The sequence below is a fragment of the Gossypium arboreum genome, chromosome 1 (genome assembly GCF_025698485.1).
Source record: "Gossypium arboreum isolate Shixiya-1 chromosome 1, ASM2569848v2, whole genome shotgun sequence".
In the NCBI taxonomy this organism is placed as follows: Eukaryota; Viridiplantae; Streptophyta; class Magnoliopsida; order Malvales; family Malvaceae; genus Gossypium; species Gossypium arboreum.
In genome coordinates, this window is record NC_069070.1 from 3,017,263 (window position 1) to 3,041,298 (window position 24,036).

Below are 24,036 nucleotides of genomic sequence, written 5' to 3' on the forward strand. Positions count from 1 at the left end.
AATTAGGGATCAAAATGAAAACCAAACAAGATCTGAGGGCCAAATTTAAAAAAAACAAAGAAAGATAAAAAATGGGGGTTAATTGAATGAGGTTGCGATGGATGAGGACTAAACACATAAATTTCCCTTTTAGGGAAAGTGCACAAACCCCACCCACCAAACAAAAAAAAAATCCGTTTCAACACCATTACAAAGATTTTTTTTTTTTGTGTTTCATTTTCAAACCCCCAATCTAAAAAAAACAAAAAAAAGCTTCCATGCTCTCTTCCCTTCCCTTAAAATCCTCTCAAGCCTTTTCTTCTCCGGTGGAATCCCGGTCACTGGGCCACCGCCGTTGGTCGCCGCCACATTCGTCACGGCCACCGCATGGTGGCGGAAGTTCAAAAGGTAAGTTTTTTGTTTTTTTCTTAATAATATATATATGTATATGTATATAGAAAGAAGAAGAAAAAAAAAAAAGAAAAAAGAAAAAATTCGAAAAGAGAGAAAAAAATGCAAACCTTTTTATTGATTTTTTTCTTTGCATTCGAAGTTCGGAGGAATTTTTGTGTTTTCTTTTTCAATCTTTGTAAAATCCCCTTACAAATGATAGATTTTGGCTTTTAAGGCCGATCTACAAAACATTCCTCTTTATTTTTTGTTTTCGCCCTTTTTATTTCTTCCCCATCCTCGCATGCTTTCTCTTGCTGTTGTTTTTGTCTCATTACAGTGTGTCGATGTGGGTGGCTCACGAGGAAGTGAGGGCGTGCGTGGTGGTGCGTGATGGCCAAGGGTGAGGGGTGGTGGCTGAAAACTTGGTGGCTAGGGTTTTTTGCTGCTGAAAATGTTTAGTTTGTTGGGCTAGGTGGGCTTTAGGTTTTTTATTATTTGGGTCATTTGATGTGGAAGTTAGGCTCTTTGTTTTTGGGTGGGTATTTGGTTGTATTTGGGCCAAAATTGGCCTACAACAACAACGATATGGTAGAGTTTGAATTGTTGGTTCCAAATGTATATATGTTTGTAATTTGATTTGTATCAAAGAAAATGATGTAATAATTTGATTTTAAATTTTAAACTCCAGTAAATGAACAGCTTTTAAAATTATAAAATTAATAATAAAAGGTAAAATTCTGTACTAGAGGAAAATTTTCCAAAATGATTGAATTGTATACTATTATTAAAAATTATAAATAAATTCTAATTTAAAATGATATTTAAAATTTAATTCTGAAAAGATACTCATTTTAAATATAATTAAAAAAGAAATATTTTGGAATTAACTCCATATTTTCATATGCTTCGTATAATATATATATCTACTCGACCCTAAGTAGATGAGATAAATAGAATAACAGAAGAAAAACAGACCCAAGGGTTGGAAACTTTACCTGGTGCAACATCTTGTTTGATTGGATGAATCATAATCAACAAGTCTTGCTGTGTCAAAATCCGAGACAAAAGCCTCTAGATTTGGGTTTAATAAAATGTTATTCCTTGATATGTCTGGATGAACTATTGGTGGAAGACAGTCAAGATTGTATCTTTGATTATTTTTACTCATTTGATCCGATCCAGCTCCAATGCTTCATTATCATCCGCGAAGACGCAAAATAAGCTCCATTGGGTCGGTCATGTATTCGTAAATAAAAAATATGCAACTATCATGGGACAAAATCCATGAAGTTTCACCATGTCCTTGTGTTGTATTTCTGATAATATTTTTACCTCATTCCTGAAACTCCTGTCAGAAGCCGAGACCTCTGCTTCTGTCCGGTGAAGTTTTTTTAAGGCAGCAATCTTTCCACATGGTAACTAACTGTGCTTTATAAATACTACCATAACCACCAGTTCCAATACAATATCGGATGTTAAAGTCTTCTGTCGCCTCGATGATGTCTTAAAATGCAATTCTTCCATCAATGTTCAAAATAACTCATGTAAAATTGAATAGGGCCTCTCTAGGGAATCAGAGAATAGATCGACCTTTTCCATAGGCATCAAGGATTTAGAAATAATGCCCCTTAGGTTGTTTTGGCTAATATCCATAGCTTTGATGTAGACCGTGTTGCCATATTGATGTGGTATTTCTCTGACAATTAAGGTATGATTTATATCAATAATATTATCTGAACAAGTGAAAACTTCAAAGAAAATACTTTCGTTCAAATAACTCAAACTCGAAGATATAGACAAAGATAATAGGTTGAACTATTTTAAATTGGTAAAATTATCCACAGCATAAGAGATATGACCACTAATGTTCAAACAAACCATTTTCAGACTCATCAAAATATTCAAGTTTCCCCAGTCTCTTAGTCTTTTGAAGTCAAGGTCTTCCTTCTATCTTTTGGAGCCCAGTCGTTAGGGGTTTATCGGCCATGAGAGGACACTGACCCACGCGGAAACCGTTACTATCTTCATCTGGAATTTCTCCATTAAGATCATTCCACGAAACACCCTAAAAAAAAGGTTGTGGGTCAGATTAAATTCCAAAGGTGCATGTATTTCTTTAACTTTTCTAGGCTTTTGCATTGGAGTTGCAATTGACTGAAGTTTATATCAACAAAAATCATAGGATATATTATTTTAATAAATTTTATGAAATGTAATTGAAATAATCTTTTATTATTAATGTATAAAATTTTAAATTTTAAATTAAAATATGAATAAATATAACAAAAAGGATTAAATCATAACATTAATAGAAAATAACCTGGCTGGATGCGGAGGGGGTTTGAGGGATATGCTGGGTGATGTCTTTGGTCTCCTTGGCATGATGGAGTCGAACGAAGCGGAAGTTCTTGCTATTAAAAGAGTGTTGGAGGTTTTCGAGAGATGTTGCGAGTTTCATCTAAGTGGGTAAAGATAAAAATGAATTGACGAGAAATTAATCAAATGTTTTAAGGCATATAACTATATAATTTTCTCTAACATTGTGTTTGCTTTTACCTATAAAAGGTAAAAATGATTTTTTAAGAAAAGATATTTTTCTCAATTTTTAAAGTTAGGACTAAATTGATAGATTTTGTAAATGTTGAGGACTAAATTTATTAATTTTTTAGAATTAGAACTAAAATAATAAATTTTATAAACATTGAGCGCTAAATTTATTAAACATTTTATATTTAGGAACAAAATAGAATATATAAACACTATAGCTAATTTTATTATTAGACCAATAAGAAAAGCCCACATCACTTAGAGTGACTAAAATATTTAATTTTGAAAAGTTTAGTGACTAAATCAAAAAATAAATAGTTGGGTAACTAAAATAGAACGAAAGGTATAGTCGAGTGACCATTTCTATAATTAACACATAAAAAATAATTTTTAGTATGTTCTGTCATTATCTAACAGAAAAATTTAATGGAGGGGCTAAATTGCATGTTTTGAAATATATAAAATTAATTTATCCATTTTTCAGTAAAAGACAGAAGTACAATCTACCCCTAAATACAAGGACTTCTTGATACTTTTACTATCCATTCAATATAAATTATTGAAGATATATCTGTATGATATATTTTTCATTTATTGTAATTATTAAGAATTTTATTCAAATTCAGTTTAACAATTATGGAGTTTATTAAATATTATTTTTTATTCAATATAACTAATGTTAATTTTTAAGAAGAATTATTATGAATTGAGTCTTAATCTTATATTGTTATATTGAAAACCGTGTGGGAAGATAATTGTGGGTAATTTGTCCAAAAAATAATAATAATAAGGAATTACTTAAAACAGTGGGAATCTCCAAATTTGTGCATTTGATGAACTTGTACATATAATTGAATGGCCATGACTTTTGTGAGAAGATTGTGAATTTAAAATGAAAGAGTGGGAATTATGAACTCATTCATTATTTTGATAATCCACCTCTCCTGTTCAACACCTTTTTATTTTTCATTTAAATATTAGAAACACTAAAGTAATCCTGTTTACCTGTTGTGTTTGTTTTTCTTTTATTGTTTAGTGGGAGTAGTTATGATTCTTCTTTAATTTTATTCTTATATTTGAGTGCTAATCCTATGGTTCATGATTAAAGATAGTATATAGTTTCGTATAAAGTAGACCATAATCAGTATATATATAAACATATAAATCAATTAAGTGTCGGGTTTTGATAAATTATCATTTTGTTGGTATTCTAACATTTAAGCCTTAAAAAGAATCTACTTTCATTGTTTTATAAGAGGAATATATGTGTTGGCATGGAAGCTTTTGGCGCATGCCAATCTTGACAATTTGGATTTGTTGGCTTCCAATTTCAAGCACCCATAATTTATATTATTTTCCTGTGTAAAGCTTCAAGAACTGCCCTCCTCGGCATCTAATACCTTGGAATCCGAAAATTATTACTACAATTCATACAACAAACAATTACCATGGCTGAATCCTTTGCATTCGAGATCGCCGCAAAAGTATTGGAGAAACTAGGGAGTGCTGCCTATGAAAGAATTAGCTTGGCATGGGGTGTTCGAGAGGAGTTTGAAAAGCTTAAGCTGACCCTAGCTGTTATCGGAGCTGTGGTCCTGGATGCTGAACAACAACAGGCTCGTAGCCAGGAGCTCAGTCTTTGGCTACAAAGGTTCAAAGATGCTTGCTACGACGTGGAAGATTTGATAGACGAGTTCGAGATCCAAGAGTTGAGGAGGCAAGTCCTGGAACGGAGAAGCACTGGAAGTAAGGTACGCCATTTCTTTTTTGGCTCTAACCCTTTGGCATTTCGCTTTATGATGGGCAATAAGATCAAAAAGGCAAACGAGATGTTGGATGAGATTGCAGCTAACAAGGCCAAGTTTCATCTCACTCCAAAACATGAAACTAATGTCATCCATCGTGAGAGGGAAACCTACTCCTTTGTTAAGACATCTAGTGTCATCGGTCGAGATGAAGCTAAACAACACCTGGTCAACTTCTTAATGGATCCAACTGATGGGGAAGATATCCCTGTCCTTCCCATAGTTGGGATCGGAGGTATTGGGAAAACTACCCTGGCCCAATTGGTGTTTAATGAGGAGAGTGTGAAGTCGCATTTTGAATTGAGAATCTGGGTGTGTGTTACAGAGGATTTTGACGTCAAACAACTGATGATAAAAATCATTAAATCTGCCAATGGCAGAGAGGGCAAGGACATGAATAAGGAGGAATTACATAAAGCTTTACAAGATTGTTTGAATGGTAAAAGATTTTTTATGGTACTAGATGATGTTTGGAACGAGGACAAGAAAAAATGGAGTGAGCTGAAAGATTTGTTGTGTGGGGGAGCCCAAGGGAGTAGAATCATTGTCACAACTCGTAGCCGCAAAGTGGCTACAATCACAGGCACAATCCCTCCATACGATTTAGAGCATCTTTCTTATGAGAATTGTCTATCATTGTTTCTTAAACTTGCCTTTAAAGAAGGTGAAGAGAAACAACATGACAATCTTGTAAGAATCGGGGAAGGAATTGTTCAAAAATGCAAAGGGGTTGCTTTGGCCGTGAAGACTTTAGGCAGCCTACTCTGTTCAACTAGGGTACAACATGATTGGGAACTTGTGAGAGATAGTGAACTATGGAAGTTGAAACAGGAGGAAAATGACATCTTGCCTGCTCTAAAACTAAGTTATGATCATTTGCCCTGGTATTTAAAGCAATGTTTTGCTTTTTGTTCAGTTTTTCCAAAAGATTTTGAATTCAATCCTCTCTATTTGATCTCCCTTTGGACGGCAAATGGCTTTTTGCAATCACCATACGAAAATGAAGAGCCAAAAGATATTGGGAATCGGTATATACAAGAGTTACTATCAAGATCTTTCTTCCAACAAGTTGAAGATAAGATTTTTACTTTCACCTTCAAAATGCATGATTTAGTACATGATCTCGCATTATCAGTGGCGCAAAATGAGGTGAATCCATGTAATCATTATTCGACTGGGAATGTTCGACATTTAAGGTTTGATCTATCAAAGCAAGATGCTTCCCAGTTGGCAAATAACTTGAATCGTCTGCAATCACTTTTCTTATCAGATAAAGAAGGAAAGGCTGATAGCGAATCTCTTATTGCAGAAGTCATCTCAAGGTCTAAACATTTGAGGGTGTTAGGTATGTCTAAGTGTAGTTTTGAACAATTGCCAAACAACATACGTTATTTAAAGCAGTTGAGATATTTGAGCCTAGTAGATAATGGAAATATAAAAAGACTTCCAAATTCCATTTGCAATTTGCAGAGCTTGCAAACACTTGATCTTGGTGGATGCAGGGGAATTGAAGAGTTACCAAAAGACATAAGGTACCTAATTAGCCTTAGAGAATTAAGGGTAACAACAAAACAGACGCGTTTGCAAGAGAATGGAATATCGTGCCTAACTTCTCTTCGGATTTTGTCCTTTTTTGAATGTGAAAATTTAGAAAAATTGTTTGAAGACATTCAAAACCTAACAGCTCTCCGAGAATTGTACATATATGAATGCCACAACTTGGTTTCATTGCCACAAGGTTTAAAATACCTACCTACATTTGAAAATTTGTCAATTTTAAATTGTGAAAAGCTTGATCTCACTATGGAGGAGTTGGAACTTGAAAAGGAAGAAGGCGGTAGCCTTAGAAAATTGAGGATCGGAGGAGTGCCAAAGCTGGAGTCACTACCCCGATGGATTCTTCTAGGATCCACCCAAACTTTGCAGCACTTGTGTATCAGAAAATTGGAGAATCTCTGCACGTCACCAACGTGGTTCCAACATTTCACATCCCTTCAAAATCTTTACATTATAAATTGCCCAAAACTGTCGTGTCTATCAGAAGGGATGCAACACCTCACTGCACTCAAAAGATTAAGGATTGGAGGGTGTCCAAAATTAAACAAAAGATGCATTGAAGAAACTGGTGAAGACTGGCCTAAGATTGCTCATGTCCCTGACTTTTTATTGTGGTGACTTCGAGATAACAACAAATGACAAATAGATAAGGTAAGTCACCAAACACGACTCCATTTGGTACATATCTTATTAGCTTTCAAATTTTAATATTTCTAAATCAAATTAGGTACTAAATACTACCCTATTTCTCACTAACATAATTGAATTTTATCTACTCTAAAACAAATAAAACTTCACTTGAAAAACAACTAGTGAAATAAAAATACTTCAAAAGCGAATCTAATAGGATGCTAAATATCTTTTTAATTATTTAATGGATTAATATTTAATATATTGTTAGTATTTTTTTATTCCATAAACAATATTAAAAATTGTCATATATATAAGATATTATCCAAATATATATTTCCAATTTACATTTCTTCATTTTATAAGAGGAAGATGAAAAAGAAATTTATAATGTCTCAATTTAATGTTATGGAGAGATTTTCTAACACAACTTATTTATTGATTAAAGTGGCAGGTCAAATTTAAAGAGGTTGAAATTATCTTTGGTGCTTTCCCATGTATTTATACATATAAAGTGTGAATTATTATTGGTTTCAATGTATATATGTTTAGACCATTCATTTCTTATTTTATCTATAAAAATGAGCCATTTTAAATTTTATTTATTAAAATGGGTTAAAAAATCTAAAACGCTACTACATGGAAGCTTTTAAGAGGAAATTTCATAAAACGCGTTGACGGGATCCGTTTTACCGGTTCTCATACTAAATTTTCAACTTTAGTAAATGAAAAACTTTCAAAATTATAGTAGAAATTTGATAATAAAAAGAAAAATTATATATATAGACTAAAGGAAGAAAAAAAGACAATTTCTAAAAATTTCACCAACACAACTAAATGTTCATGTTTTTATTAAACTTTTATTTTATGTATTTAGCATGAGATAATTTTATTGTATATTTTAAAAATAATGTTGTGAATAATTTTGTTGTTTAATGTGTAAAATAATTTTTCTTGTTTACTTTAGATTTGTTAAATAATAAAATTTTATTTGTGAAGTTTATTAATGAGTGTTTTATATAATTAATTAATATTTTATATTTGAAATTATTTAATTTAATTAATGTAATGAACCAACAATTACGGGTATCAGAAATTGAGTTTTCGGGTCATTGTTTTCGTAAATTGAATTCGTAAATATTTATTAGAAATATTTATGAATGTTAGTTGAGTGATTAATTAAGATTTGATTTAGTGAATTAGTTTGAATTTAGAGTAATTTGAAGAAAGGATTAGATTGCATAAAGAATAAAACTTTAATTATAGACTAAAGAAAAATGAAGGGACTAAATTAGCAAATAGACCCTAAGTGACAAATGTGTGGTAATAGTGAATTACATGTGGAATAGTTATAAAACATATATTGGTAATTATTAGTATTTACTTATAAAATAAGTAAATGATATTATATTATTATTAAGAAAGTAGAACGAAACAGAGAAGGGAAGGAAAGAAAGAAAAGAGAAAGAAAAAGAAAGGAAAAATAGGGTTTTAAGGTTCAAAGCTTAAGTGATAAGTCAATTTGATCCATTTTTTTGTAATTTTGATGTTTATGGAATCCTAGAAATAAGTACTATTTGAATTATGTGGAAATTTTGAAAGTTAGTTGATTATTAGATGTAAATTATGTTGACCAAATGGAAGAATTAAGAGTTAAAGTGATAGAAATTCAAGTTAGAAGTGAGAGAAGGATTGAATTGTAAAAAGAGGTACAAGTTTTGGTATAGTAGGGATCAAATTGAAAGAATTTCAGAATTAATGTTTTATGGTGAAATTTGAGGGGTGAAAATTGTTTAAAGTGTGAATTGAATGATAATAAAAGATTTGTTTTGAAGAAAAAGAATTAGCTATGGTTTAGGGACTAAATTGGAATTTAGGCAAAAGTTGTATAGAGATTTAAATGTATAATGTGAAATGGTATATTGATCATTTTTTAAATAGCTTAATTTTTTCTATAGCTAACGTAGTACTTGAGGCATCAACAAAGAAAAGAAAAGAGAAGGCGGACATAGAGTAATTTGAGAATTTCGGTCTGTATTTCTATAAACCATACTTAATAATTAATTGTTGCTTTTATTACTTAACATGTGTGGTAAATGAATTAGAGGTAAGTATTGTTGTTTTTTAAAAATGTATTGAATTGATATTGATTGAAATTGTATATTGATTGGAAATTGAATTATGAATTGAAATACCCTATTAACAATGTCAGGATAAGTCACATATAGTTGGCATGACATAGGATTGGAAGTGTTCAGGGATATTCGACCTTGAGTCGATAAGGCACTATAAGTGTCATATTCTCATTCTTTATTCGGATAATTTCGATGAAATCTTGAGTACCATCTTTATCTTTATTCTTTATTTACTTGGCTTGGCGATGAGGCATTATATGCCATATTGGTGTGTTGGTTGGATCCGTGTATCCGTCCAGGTCCGAGTTATATTAGTAGGGGGTAAACTACTATACTGCATAATTGAATGATACTGTCTGATTTTGAATAACTACTGAGACTGTATACTTCACCTAAAATAGCCATAAAGATTGATGTTATTATGAAATGAAGTGTATGATTGAATTACTATGATTTGCTAAATTATAATTTCATATTCCAAACGTATAAAAGCTATTGTTTGATTTAAGTATTGTTTATAGAAATACCACTGAGTGTATACTCAGCGTACGGTTTGTTTCCGTGCGCAGGTTAGGTACAAAAGTGATTAACGACTCGGCATCCAATCTACTCCCAAACTCAAAGTGGTGAAGTACTCTCCTTTTTGATAATTGGCATGTACCTAGGAAGTCAAAAGTGGTCATTTTGGAATGTTATTGTAAATATTATTGTGAATGCTAATGGTTGAGCATATAATTTGCTAAAGTTAGTGTGGAATATGCATATTTTGGGTATGATTATAAACAAGCTTGGTTAGCATAGTATTGTATAGTTTTGTTGATACAAATTGCGGTACCAATGAGGGTATATCGGTTGGACGTTTTAGTTGGTCAATTGACTATGCTTGAGATGTGTTTAATCGAAGTTTGATTAAGTTAAAAGTTTAGGAATTAAATTGCTTGTGGATCAAGATTTGCAGGGTTGGTAAACTTGAGTTATAAGGCTCAATTTGAGTCTACACGGCCTGGCACACAGGCGTGTGACCAGACCGTGTGATACACGCGACTTGCACACGGGCATGTTGTTAGGCCGTGTGTCCCCTGCACCTAAATTTTGTAAAACAGAATGTCCAGGTTTTACCACACGGGCAGAGACACAGGCGTGTGTTTCAGCCGTGTGTGGAACACGGCCAAAGCATACCGGCATGTGCCCTGGCCGTGTGAAAACTGCACTAGATTTGAATTGAAAATAAATACACAAGGGCTAAGCACACGGGCGTGTGAGTTGGCCATGCGAAACCAGTTTGTCAAGAGTAATAAGTCAGAGAGCTACACGGCTAGAGAACACGGGCGTTTTCATACCGTGTGAGCCACACGGTATGCTAACACAGGCATGTCATGAAGAAACACGTGCTTGTCTCCTAGACCACACGGGCGTGTGTGTACTATTCATAGGTAAAATTTTGAAATTTTACGAAAAACTTTATGAGTTCCCGATTAAGTCCCAATTTGTTTCTATCTTTTATTTTAGGCCTCGAGAGCCCATAAAATGGATAATAAGATATATTTACTAAACTGTATAATATTTATTTCTATATTATTTGTAATTGAACTATATTGACTAGTAATACTCCGTAATCCTATTCCGGTGACGGAAAAGGGTTAGGAGGTGTTACAATTAATTTGATATATTTAAATATTTTATGCATTAAATGTTTTTCAAAAACACTAATAAATCTGAAATGATAAATCAAAATAGACGAATACTAGAACTTACTAGTTTCAATAGAAAAATGGTACGTCCACTGGTGTTGTACAAGCCCATTGTTGCCCGGGCTCGTAAAACAACAAACCAACAGACCCAAAGCCCAATATACCCAATTCAAACCCAAACCCAACAACCTAACCTAACCCTAGCCCAAATAAAAAATCAGAAAAAAAAGCCCTAGCCCCCCTTAATTCGGCGTCGAGCCTAGGCCACCTATGCCGCTCTTAGCCTACTGCCACCACCTGCTCCCATTCCATCACCTGTAAAAGAGAGACGAACACGTAACAAAGACAACAGAGCAGAGAAATAGGACAAAAAGAGTAGATATATTGTAATATTAGGCTACAAGAGCCTCAAAAAAACCAGTGTATTCAGGGGGGATTTTTGAATACAAAAAAAAAACATTGTATTTTCACACGCATAGGAGAAATAAAAAATAAAAGAGAAACTTTAGAAGGTTGATTTCAATCTTTTCTTTTGGATCTAAGTTTTCTTGTTTATTTCAGTTTTGTTTTATTTCATCTTCTTTTTATTTCTATTTTTTTTCTTACTTTAAAATATGAAAAAGGGCGAATAAAAAAAAGGAGAAAGGGAAACTTACCCGGATCTTCGCGGTCCCGACCACCGTCGACGGTGGAAGCCACGGCGGCTTCAAGGAGGCATGAAGGCGATGGCCCAAAAGTGGGCTTCTTTTGAAACCCTAGCAGAGAGTTGAGAAAAGGGGGGGTTCTTTGAATATTTTTTAGGAAAACTCAAAAATGAAATTTAAAAAAAAATGGTTTAAATAACAAAGGTGAAACGGCGCCGTTTTGATGTTTGGGTTCAGAGGCCAAAAGGACGCCATTTTGACTTCTGACTCGCGGCCCGACCCATTTCCCTTGAGGATCCGCGTGTTTTTGCGGTGAATGGGGTAATTCCGCGCGCAGTCCCTCTGCTTTTGCGATGCCTTGCAATGTGGCCTTTGTTCGCTTCTTTTATTTTTTTTATTTTTGCCGCATATTTCTGCATTCGCTTCAGATCGGTCCACCTTGAAACGCAGCACATGAGGGCAAGGGATATTTCCCAGTCAGTCCCTCATTGTTTCAGCGCAGTTCATCTCGGTCCTTGATGGCCAATTTTTTGTTATTTACAATTTACACCCTAATTTTTAATTCAATTTCAGCCTAGTCCTGATCTATTTAATTTACTTATTTATTTATTATTTTAGTTTTTAGGGAACTATTTTTATTATTTATTTATTTTAAGCTTGTTTTTCTTATATTACTTATTTTGAATCGTGTTATTATCATGTATTCTAAGTTTTACATATTTTAAACTATTATTCATTTTAAGTTTCATATACATTATTTGTTTAAATTATTATGCATGTTATTTATTTTTTAGATACCTTTTATTTTAAACTATTTTATATATTATTTATTTAAAAATTTTATATGTTATTTAGATATATTATTCTATATGTTAATCTCTTTAAGTTCCTTTTATTATTTTTATTTTGAACTTTCCATATATTATTTATTTTTAAATATTTGTATATACTCTTTATTTTAAACTACTTTATGTATTATTATCTATTTAAAATTTTCATATATAGTATTTAGTTTAAATTGTTTTATATGTTCCTCATTTTAAAACTTTTATATTATTTATTTTAAGCTCTTTTATATGTTTTCAAAAGGTCTTATTCTATTATTACTTTGTGTATTATTTCTTTTAATTTATTACATATATTACGTGTTTGAAATTGTTTTATACATTATTTTATTCCAAATTGTTTTATATTTATGTCAAATCTTTTTGCATATTGTTTATTCTAAATCATTTCATATATTATTTATTTTAAATTTTTTATATATTATTTTTTTAAACTTTATATATCTTTTTACTTTAATTGGTTTCACCTATTAGTTATTTTAAACCTTGTTATATTATTTATTTTTATATTATTTTAATTCATTTGTCTTTGATTATTTATGTTGATATTTAAATGATGTATGTTATATATGTTTTTTTTGTTTTCATATTATTTCATATAATTATTTCATATTGTCCATTAGTCTTTTGTGCTGCTACCTTAATTTTATTTGACTATATTTGACAACTTATTATAGTTTTATTCTAATTTGTTTCTTTAATTAGCTGTATTTTCAGTTTTCATTATTTCGATTATTATTGTTTAGATGTGAGCTGATTGCTATTGTGTGTATGTTAACTTGTTTTTTTTTATGCTATTTTCATTTATTAATAGAGTTCGTTATTCATGTATATTTTTCCATGTTTATTCGCCTTCCATTCGCAATTGTCGCATTGTAGTTTTCAACTTATTAATCCAAAATCAATGATTCTTGTTTTATTTCAAGTCAAATTAATAAATTTTGAACCGACCTTAAAACGAAGACAATGTTTGATGTTTGGAAATTCGGAAAATCGTGCCCTATCGTGCTGGGTTTAGATTTCCCGTTTGTTCAAAATAATCAAATATTCCTTTAGAATTTCACTCGTGTTTTCTAAATTCTAAGACAAGGCAATTTTAAATGTTTAGAAATTCGAGGAATCGTGCCTTACCGTGCTGGGTTTCGATTTTTTTTGTTGGACTAAATAATTGGACATCCTTTTGTAATTTTTAACATACAAATTTTGCGGAAGTAAAAAATTTGTCGTGTTTTCGAAGGTATAAATGATCGCGTCCTATCGTGCTGGATGTGATGCTGTATTCCTTTGAAACAAGAGAGTTTTGACGACCAACTTGAGCTATTCATATATTTTTAGAAGGAACAATATTTTAAAAATAGTTTTAAATCTTAGACATAAGGACATCACTTAATTAATCTAGTACCAATTTTTGGGCGTAATGAGGGTGCTAACCTTTCCTCATACATAACCGGCTCCCGAACCCATTTTTAAGTTTGCGTAGACCAAAATTGATTTAAATGTAAGAAAATGTTTTATCAGGTGATCCAATCACACCTAAACAAAAAGATTGGTGGCGACTCCACACTTTGTTTTAAAAGTCGATCACCGTTTTTTACAAAAATAAAAAAAATGGTTTCGACAGGTGTGATACTTATTTTAAATAAGAAATGATATTTTCATAATTTCCCTAATCAAGTTGGTGCTCAACTCACTCGTGACACCAATTCAGTTAGCGATTTTATTAATAGTGTGTATAGATATACAATTTACGGAGGTAAGAAAGTGTGCATAATAAAATTAAAATGTATAAATAAATTAAAATAAAGTTTTGGTTAACTGGTAAATTTAAAAAAAATTCAATGTAATTTGGTATGAGTTCAAATCCCACAATATGCATTTTTTTCTATTTTTAAAAAAATAAAAGGACTAAAGTACCCTTAAATAATATAACTTATTTTAAATTTGAAAGGATATTTTTGTTATTTCCCCCTAACTGAGTTGGTGCTCGATTGACTCGTGACACCAACTTAATCAGAGATTTTGTTAATGGTATAGATACACAAATTTGGCGGAGAAAACAATTTATATCAAAAGTTATTTTTCTAAAGTTTACTTAGGAATTATTATTGGTGTCGTGGTAATTTCTCTAACATGTTAATTTTAATTCTTTTATTTTAAAACTATATAAAAGTATGAAAAGACAAAAAAGGCCATTAAAATAGTAATAATAGACATTTAATAAAAGGGTATATTAATCATTTCCTAATCGAGTCAGCATTTGATTAATCGATAAACTAATTCAATCAAAATTTTATTAATAATATAGATTATTCTAAATATATATATAAAAAGAAAAGTTCCTATGTGGCCAAAAGCATATCATACAAAAATGTAATACAATGGCCCAACACTTTATTTTTCTTGGGATCATGTTATCAATGATGAACATTATTGATGTCAACTGTTTGATAATGGTTAGGCTGATAAGGAACAAAAAAAGCACACAAAGACTACTAATTTACCCAACAAATTTTAAAAATAATTTATATTGCAATCTTTCAAGCTTGATGCTAATCTATTAAATTAAAATGATCAAATCTTTGATGGAATGATACATCTATTTATCTACTTCTTCAACTACACCCACAATTATTTAACATGGAAAATAATTAAAAAAATCAACATAAAATATGAATTGTTATTATATATATCTAAATAGATACATAACTTGTCAAGTACACTAAAAACTCAATAGGTATCTTGTTTATAAATGGCAATTGGGTAAGTTTTTAATACCCATAAGAGAAGAAGGGTCAAATAGAATGTGTTGAGAATATGTTGAGGGTGTATTTGGATTGTGATGAAGATATTATATTCTGTTTCAATAATAATTAAGATTCTCATATCCACAAAATATCAAACATTTCATAATCTATGCATATCAATTGGTTTAACAATATTTATTAATTTTTAGAAATTCTACTATACACGTATGTATATGAAACCATAAATTTTAAATGTATATGTGTTTAAAAATAATAAACAATAAACAATGAAATGTATGGATTAAAACTAATCAATTATAATAACACATAAAATATGTGTAAGACGAAAATTTAAACACATAAATACATCAGATAAATAATACTAAACGCACTATAATTATTTATCATGGTTTTGTCATCAATTTTGAGTTAGTGCCGAGTTAACTTGTGACACAAACTCAATTAACAACATTATTAATATATATACAAGGAGATAATAAATTGTGTATATTGAAATAGAAATATATAAAATATATCAAAATAAAGCTTTAGTTGTGGTAAATTTAAGGTTTTACTGATTTCATTGGTGTGGGGTTAAATCCCACCATATGCATATTTTTATTAGTTTTTGTTAAAATAAAAAGAGTAAAATACCCTTGAATAGTTCAACTTATTTTAATTATAAAAAGGCATTTCCATAATTTTACCAATTGAGTTGGTGACTCAGTTGAGGGTAATACTATTATATTTTATATTTTTAATTGGCTTAAACGAGATTTACATGAATAAAATATGAAATATAATAGTTGGATTGTTAAAATATTAACAATACAAAAACTCATGAAAGTGACATAGTACAAGTGGATTTCTCCCCACACACATATATGTATATATATAATATTACATGTGGAAAGAATTGAGTTTTAATCAGTGTTGTTGAAATTCAAGAGAAATGGATGGTTTAACTCAAGGACGAAGCCATAAAATTTGTTTAGGGGCTAAAATTAAATTGTAATTTTTACGATAATAAAAATGTAATTTCATCATTTTAATAGCCTATATTTTTATAATTTTTAAATGATTAAATCAAATTTTTATCATTTTTAAGGGTTAAGTGCAATTTTACCTTTACTAATTTAAAATTTTAAAACACCTAATAGAAAATTTTCCATTGTAAAGAGAACCGGCTTCTATCAGCCCCTAGCTATGCTCCTGGATGAAGGAAAATGGGCTACACAATGACCTTGGCCTCCCTCTCAAATGATAGATTTGCCATTTAACTCTTTAAATTTTATAAAATTACATACTAATATAATGGTAAATTTGTATTTTTCCTCTTCTCAAAAAAAATTATGATTCATTTCTGACTCCTTAAAGTAATATACTAACTTTACCCCTAATTTAAATAAAAATCAATGATCTAGTCAATTTAACCGATAATATATAATCGAAAATAAAACAAACAATTGTGAACTAGTAAAATAAATTGAAAATCAACATAAAAATTAGATTGTTCAACATATTCAAGCAATCATGAATTTTATGAAACTATTTTTCAACTAAAATTCAATAATTAATTAAATTAAAAATCGATAATTTAACCTATTCAATTGTCGATATAATTCTTACGAACATTAGTTTTAATTAGTAAGTAAAAACAAAGAAGCCCAAAAGACTGTAATAATGAAGACTTAAACAGGGAATAGGCCCAAACCAAGTATGATCCAATGGATAAAAATGGTTAAAAGGCAATAAGATGACTTTTAGGTCCTTGAGAATGGTCACGTCTTTACAATTTAATCCAAGCGAAGAAATGAAGATTGAAGAATATCATTTAACATCACATGAATAATATATATATAAGAACATGGATGTTGATTGTTCTTCAAGGCTCCATAACTTAAGGATATATAAATAAAAACAAAAACAAAAGCAAAAGCAACTATGGTCATGTTTCCTAGGCCATGAATTTTGGGTTTCTCGCACGTCACCAATGACTATATCACACCACCATGCCTTGCTTTGCTCAATGGTTTCATTTGTTTATTCAATTTGTAAATAATTGTATCAATTTTTTATTTAATTAATAAAAATAATATTTTCATTTTAATGATTGGTGGATGATTGTCGGTTTTATATCGATATTGGTTATATCAAACGTATTGATCGGTACATATCATTCTGGTCATACGCTATTTTCATTTTGGTGAATGTTTCAAGTTGTTTCTCTTGTTTCAATATGTTCCAGTTCATTTCAATCAATACTAGTTTGCACGGGCATAATGTTAACTTGTACTTATTGATACAAAATTTTGATATTTTTAATCAATTTTAAATATATATTTTGTGTATTAACTATTTTATTTTAAAAAATTACATTAAAAATATAATTATTGAATTTATTATTGAACCTAATTATTAATATTATATTTTGTATTTAGATATAAATATATTTGTACGTGTGTAGTTCAGATATATTTATATATAATATTTTATTTAAAAATAAAATAAATATTTAAAATGAAATAAACTTTAAACTATACACTAAAATACCTACAACCAATACTATTAATATCAAAAATAATAAAATTATTATATTATAAATCTTAAAAATATTATAAAATAATTTATGTATTTTATAAAGTTGTAACCTAAAATTGTATTATTTAAATCCTAAAATCTTTCTAAAGTTAAGGTTAGAAAGTTTATTTTAAAAATAATTTACATGTTATAAAAGTGTTATAATATATTTACTTATAAAAATTATGGTCAAGAAGTATGGACATAACTTATTTATGTGTTCATACTATGTATTATAAAAATAGTATACTTATTCAAAAAATAATAATAAATTTTTATCGTAACTTATTTATAAAACTATTAGGTTTTTATATTATTATTTTGAAATAAAATATAAATAAATTACTAAAATTTACATTCAGAATTATCCTAGACAAAAAAAAATTAAGTTGATCTAAATCTAGACAATCAATATGTGGTATATATTTTTTATAACTTTATTTATTTAATTTTAAGTATTTTTTATTTTAATATTAATACTTGCCGTGTGTAATAATATGAGATTGCCATGTGTTGTATTATTGGCAGCTAGTGTCACGTTATCATATTTTAACGCATTACAACTAAGGTATCAAAGTGTGTAACACATTCCAAATTTACGATATTAAGTCTAAAAAAAATTTAAATGAACTACGTATAAATGGTTAAGTTTAAAGGATATGATTTTTATTATATTACAACACACTGCATAGGTATTTTTATTATTTTTAAGTTATGAAGATTGAAAAAACTTATTAAAACTAATTTTATATTTCACATCCATGTTAAATTACAATTTTATTATGATTTAAATTATGAATTAGAAAAAAAAACTTATTAAAACTAATATTATATTTCTTGATCTAAACAATATAGATCAAGGGATTCGAATCTTACCAAGGGCGAAACATTTACGTCGCTTCTTAGTGGGTGGTCATACATCCACATATGGTCAATGTGCCCTCGTTCATGAATCATACACGGTTCTTTGTGGATGGGGGACAAAACTCTTTCTGATGGACAATACCTTTTGTTATTGAAAGGTTGGGCCAGCGTCCTCGAAGACAACACTTCAAAGACTTCTTTTAGAAAAATCAGTCTCCCTCAACATAAACCTTTTTTTTTATCATTATATCACTAATTTTGTCATTTAAATTTTTATTATTATTAATCACTTTAAAATAATTAGTAATCTATTGTTATAATATTTAAATTATTAAAACAATTATATACTATAATTACGCTTATTAATTATTATTACAAATAATAATACTTCATATTAATTATATTTAAATAATTTACATAATATTCCTAGTAAAGTATGTGATATTAAAATTAATAATTAATATCAAAGCTTTATATGAATTTTGAGTCAACGTACAATGTTATATATGAACTTTGACTTTATGGGATTTTATATATATAAAATTTTGATTCTATTCAACTTTTTACAAATCACTAGCAACATTATCGAATTAACATCATTTTACATTTATATATTGCATACACAAATAATTATATTAATTCGATATGAAAATAAATGTATGTATTCATTTCTTTAAATGTGTACAATTAAATCAAAATTAAAGTTTTGTGTATGCATATCAACCATAATTCAAATTTCATGTATGTAATTATACCAATTCAAAATTCATGTATTAAAAATTGTATATGAAACCAAAATTCATGTATAAATTAAATATTTATCTCAAAATATTAATAAAATAAATATATTCTTTGCATGGCACATGTAATTAAATCTTGATTTTCGAACTGTAAAAAAAAAAAAAGGAAAAATGGTTTGTCGTATAACTTATACGTACGTAGACGTGGCAGCCTTTAATCTTCTCATTAACTATTTATTTATACATAAATTATGGTTGTAAGGTAAGTTCAGTGGTAGATTAGTTGAAGGTCAAAGTCAAACCTTGTAACCCAAGGCATCCATATAATTACGAAATTCTTATATATAAATGATTAAAATTTCGAGAAAGTTACACATACGATGAAATATAGGGTCAAAGAGCAAAGCTTGAGTCATTGATGGTAGCCTTTTGACCAAAAGAAAAGGCTAGTTAGAATAAAACATGAGAATTATAAAGTGTAAATTGGTCATAATATAGGGCAAACCAGGTGCTTAAACAATGATTAATTAGACTCATTCATGATCCTCCCCCGAAGTTCCGTTAAAAGGGCAGAGGGGTCTCTTAATTTAATTATTATGACTTAGTGAGGTAGATTTTTTACTATAAAAGCAATCAATTTAGTCTTTACGCATTATTTTTTAAGGATATATATAATATTATAATTTGTGGTGTAATTGAAAGTCAAAAAAATGTTGACTTATCGTGTAATTTGTGGTGTAATCTAAATTGTCCATAGTCCATAAAATCATATTGAAAAAATTATTCATTTAAGGAATTATTATGTTATCTATAAGTTTGATTGGTGAAATAATGTCTTTGCTATTAAAGCTAGTTTAATTCCTAGAAATAGAAATATAAATGTGATTATTCAGATTGACAATGCATCAAGACATGACCCAAGTTAAATTTATCTTAGATTAGTTTATGAATTTATTCACTTGTGAAGTTTATGATGTGACTTAACTTAATCTTGAGTACGTGAATGATCATGTGTTTATAAGTAATATACTTTGATATAATGGAAATTGTGCTCTCACGGTGGTAAAACGAGAGTTGGTTTGTTGGGTATATAACTTGTGCATGACATGGTTTCGCTCACAATAATGGAATTATAGCTTGATTGGAAGATTAAATGGTTTCTTATCATAGGCATTGTATGAATTATGAAAACGGAACATGGACATGAGTCGTTCGTCTAAGATGAATGACTAATCATTACTGTGTGTAAGTAATGATCATTTTCTTAGCGGAAGATACAATGGTGACCATGATATAAAATGGATCAAATTAAGTGAATAGTTTAGCCTAAAGGGACAATGGATATCCTATAAATGTAACACATATGACAAGGTCATTAAACAAAAGCTTAGTATATGTAGCTTCCATAATGGTATACAATACTTTTAGTGGATTGACTCTATGACTAAATAACTATATAATTAATAAACGAAGAGTTAGAACTTAATTACAAATAATTAAAACCCTAATTATATATGTTCCATTGGTCCATCTTTTACCTTAATTACGGATTGCATAATAAGAATCATTGAATGTATGGATGAAAATGACGTATGATAAATAGATTGCATGTATTACTATCTACAAGAATTGCATTTTCTCTAGAAGGTAAAAATGAGTTAGAATTAATTTCTTTAGATTATAATTTATTAGGATTAGTGAATTAAATAAGTGAGTTTAAAGTAAAAATTAAATTAAATAGTCATCGTAATTATATTCTATTCGGACAATTAAGTCAATTTAAACATAGATTCTAATATGGTAAAGTGACATTATTTTAATAGAATTATAATTGAATTGTATAAATTATTTGACAACCATTTATTAAGATTTATTTGATAGATTTCGTAACGATATATAATTATAATCAAGAATTTAGTCTCCGGTTTTTAATTGTATGACACCAAAACTAATAATCAAGAATTTGAGAGTTTAGCATGGAGAAGATGTTTGCCACTATGAGGGTAATTGAAGATACATTGAAGAACTTTATATATTTCTACTTTAATAAAATAGGTGATTCTAACTTATTGTAACTTAGCAAGCCTTTTTTAACTCTTTATATACATAGCTTGTTTAGGTTAGTTAGGTGCCTTTTTTAGAGAGCACTTCATTTGTTTATAGAGTAACTCTTTTTTTGAGTGCAAAACTTTGTAATTAAAATCGAATTAATCAGTTTACATACGAACATTTAAAGAGAGTCCTAGAAAGAGAGTTATCTAGTTTGAGCATGGTGGACTAATTCTCTAGGAAAGCCCCTACAGATAGAGGAAGCTTCCAAATCGCGTAAACAAACTTTCGATGTCCTTCTCTAGTTTTGCCTACATTAGTGACTTAGTCCAATTACAACTTAATGTGTAGTTGACGAGAAAAAATCAATAATCTTTTAGAGTTTTTATCGATGAACGAAATTTTAACGCTACACCAAAGTCAATTGTGAAAGTATCTAAGTTGATATAATGCTAAGAACTACTCATACATCCTAACCCTTAAATAGGAGGATAAATGTGTTTCTGCACACTCGAACTCACATTATTCTGCACTAGCAATAATATCAATACAAACCAAACTAAGACTCAATCGACTAATTATGTGTATATGTAAATGTATAAATTGAGATTGAATGATATAGAAAAACCATTTAAACTAAAAGGATTATAAGTAGTCCCATTTGGGAATAAAAAAAAATCAATGTACCCCGTTTTGGAAAAGAAAAAACACTCCATACATACATGCATGTCATCTAAGCTAATGCTATAGTTAAATATTAAAGTCATTATCCTTTTAAGTAGTGGGTCTGTTTCCTAATCCAAAACCAATGTTTATTTGGAAGTTAGTAACCTATAATTTGGAGAAAGTAAATGAGACAAATTAAGACATTGATTTTGTTTTATAATGAAACATACATTGAACCATAAAGTCAGAATACAAACTTGGGTCATCTTTTTCCAACTGTCTTCACTATTTAAAACTTTGCCTTAATTGTTTCATTCAAAAATAACAATTTTGCATGGCGTTTGAATCTCCAAGAGCGACGGTGTGAGGGGTACAAATCATCATCAGCTACCCTATCACCTATTCCTTTAATGGTTAGCATCATTGTTTCATTGTCTTAATTAAGGGAGACTTATGGTCAAACTTTAACTCTTCAATAAAACAACTTCTAGGGACCCCTACAAAATTAATAACAATCCCTCAATCATCATATAATTATCATTTATTCACTATCCACACGTATTCAATTTATATTAAAATAACCATATATATATATATATATATATCTTCCAATAGTAAAGAGATATATACATGCAACTACAAAAGTCTTAGTTTGATTAGACTTATTGTTGTTACAATTAAAGGATGTTATGGATTCAGTATATTTAAGTGAGTAATATTATAGTTGATTGAGCTTTAGTTTGATTGACATTAATATTATTGTTAGTGCAGTAGGATGTGAATTTGAATGAGCTGAAAGATATTATCCTTCTGTTTAATGATAGCTCTAGGCATTATATTAAAAAGATATTATATGTCACTTATTGAATTAATTTAATGGACAAATTCAATTTGATTCAAAAAGTTTATGATTGAAATTAAAAATCCAGTTTTCCCCTTAATTTAAGACAAAAAGGTTTTCTCAATATTTGAAAATAGAATAATAATGATAAGACTAAAACAGTTGGTGTTCCTTCATATACATTTCCCTATGTGTAAAGGCACAGACAATAACAACAACTTTCTCCCCAATTCTCTCCTCCTCCTCCTTGGATAACTCAAAACCTCCTCTTTATATTTATTTATATACACACTATTTCAACTTTGAATTTCTCTGTAGTCCATTACCCATCCCTCTTCATTTCTTTACTATTTCTCTATTCATTACTCCATTTTATTTTATCAATATTTTTTCATCACTACTTGGATTTTAAAAAAATTCTATTTGAATCTAAATTTCCTTTTTTTTTTCTTTTCAATCATTTTAAAGATGTATTCAATGGGAATAAAATACATTTCGCGGTCAATTATTTATCTTTTCAAAAAATACTCACAGCAAGAAAATTAATTCCTGCTGCTAATGGCGAATACTTTGATTTCGATAAAAAATGTATTTCATCATTAAAAATTATATAATTCTCAAAATATAAGTATAATAAAGAATAAGGATGATTTAGAAACCAGATTTGAAATTAATATCAATTGAAGACTTTTACATGAGTCATTTGCCAATAAAGTATCGCGGCAGTTTTTGTATTAAGAGTCGGATTGTTTTTTTTCCCTTCTATTAAAAAAAAGGCAAGTTAATCCTTGTATGTCAGATCAAATAGCAAACTGGTCATTCTATTAAAATTCTATTCATTTCTACTATTAAAAGTTGGTCCCCATGCCAAGTGTAATTTGTTGGATATGTCGTCAGTCATGTCAATTTTTATCAGAATAATCGATTTGTTATTTGATCTAACGTACAATTATTAATTTACCTATTTTTTAGTGAAAGGGTTGAAATTCAATCTAACTCTTTTATTGTCATTTATGGTTTAGTCGATATTTTTTTTAATTCGATAGAATTATATAATAACTAAAAAAAGAAAAATAAATGAGAAGGAAGTTTATAAAGAGAAAACCCAGCTGTGTTTAGAGGCATCATATCATACCATACAATATCACCGTCCTTATAGACTAAATGAAGCGCCCACAGGAAAAGAGAAAGAAGAATAAACAACTAATCAAAGATATCTTAGAAGTCAACTTGATCGATAATTATAACCGTCCAATTATACGACCTAAAAACATTATAATAAAAATGAGTTGCTAAGCTGCTGTTATTTTAATTCTACATATCTTA

General features: G+C 29.3%; 1 protein-coding gene across 2 annotated transcripts; it reads left to right on the forward strand.

Annotated features, from left to right (window-relative positions):
- Positions 1-4,100: 4,100 nt before the first annotated feature.
- On the forward strand, positions 4,101-9,980 carry LOC108482357 (putative disease resistance protein RGA3). 2 transcript variants are annotated; one of them, XR_008280405.1, is made up of 3 exons: positions 4,101-6,932; positions 8,870-8,941; positions 9,616-9,980. XR_008280405.1 is itself a non-coding variant. In XM_017785486.2 (2 exons), exon 1 carries the CDS (start codon positions 4,368-4,370, stop codon positions 6,897-6,899), a length of 2,532 nt encoding a protein of 843 aa, XP_017640975.1. In that variant the 5' UTR covers positions 4,101-4,367; the 3' UTR covers positions 6,900-6,932; positions 9,616-9,980. The 2 variants fall into 2 exon arrangements, 1 of the variants encoding a protein (XP_017640975.1); XM_017785486.2 differs by lacking the exon at positions 8,870-8,941.
- The last annotated feature ends 14,056 nt before the right edge of the window (positions 9,981-24,036 follow it).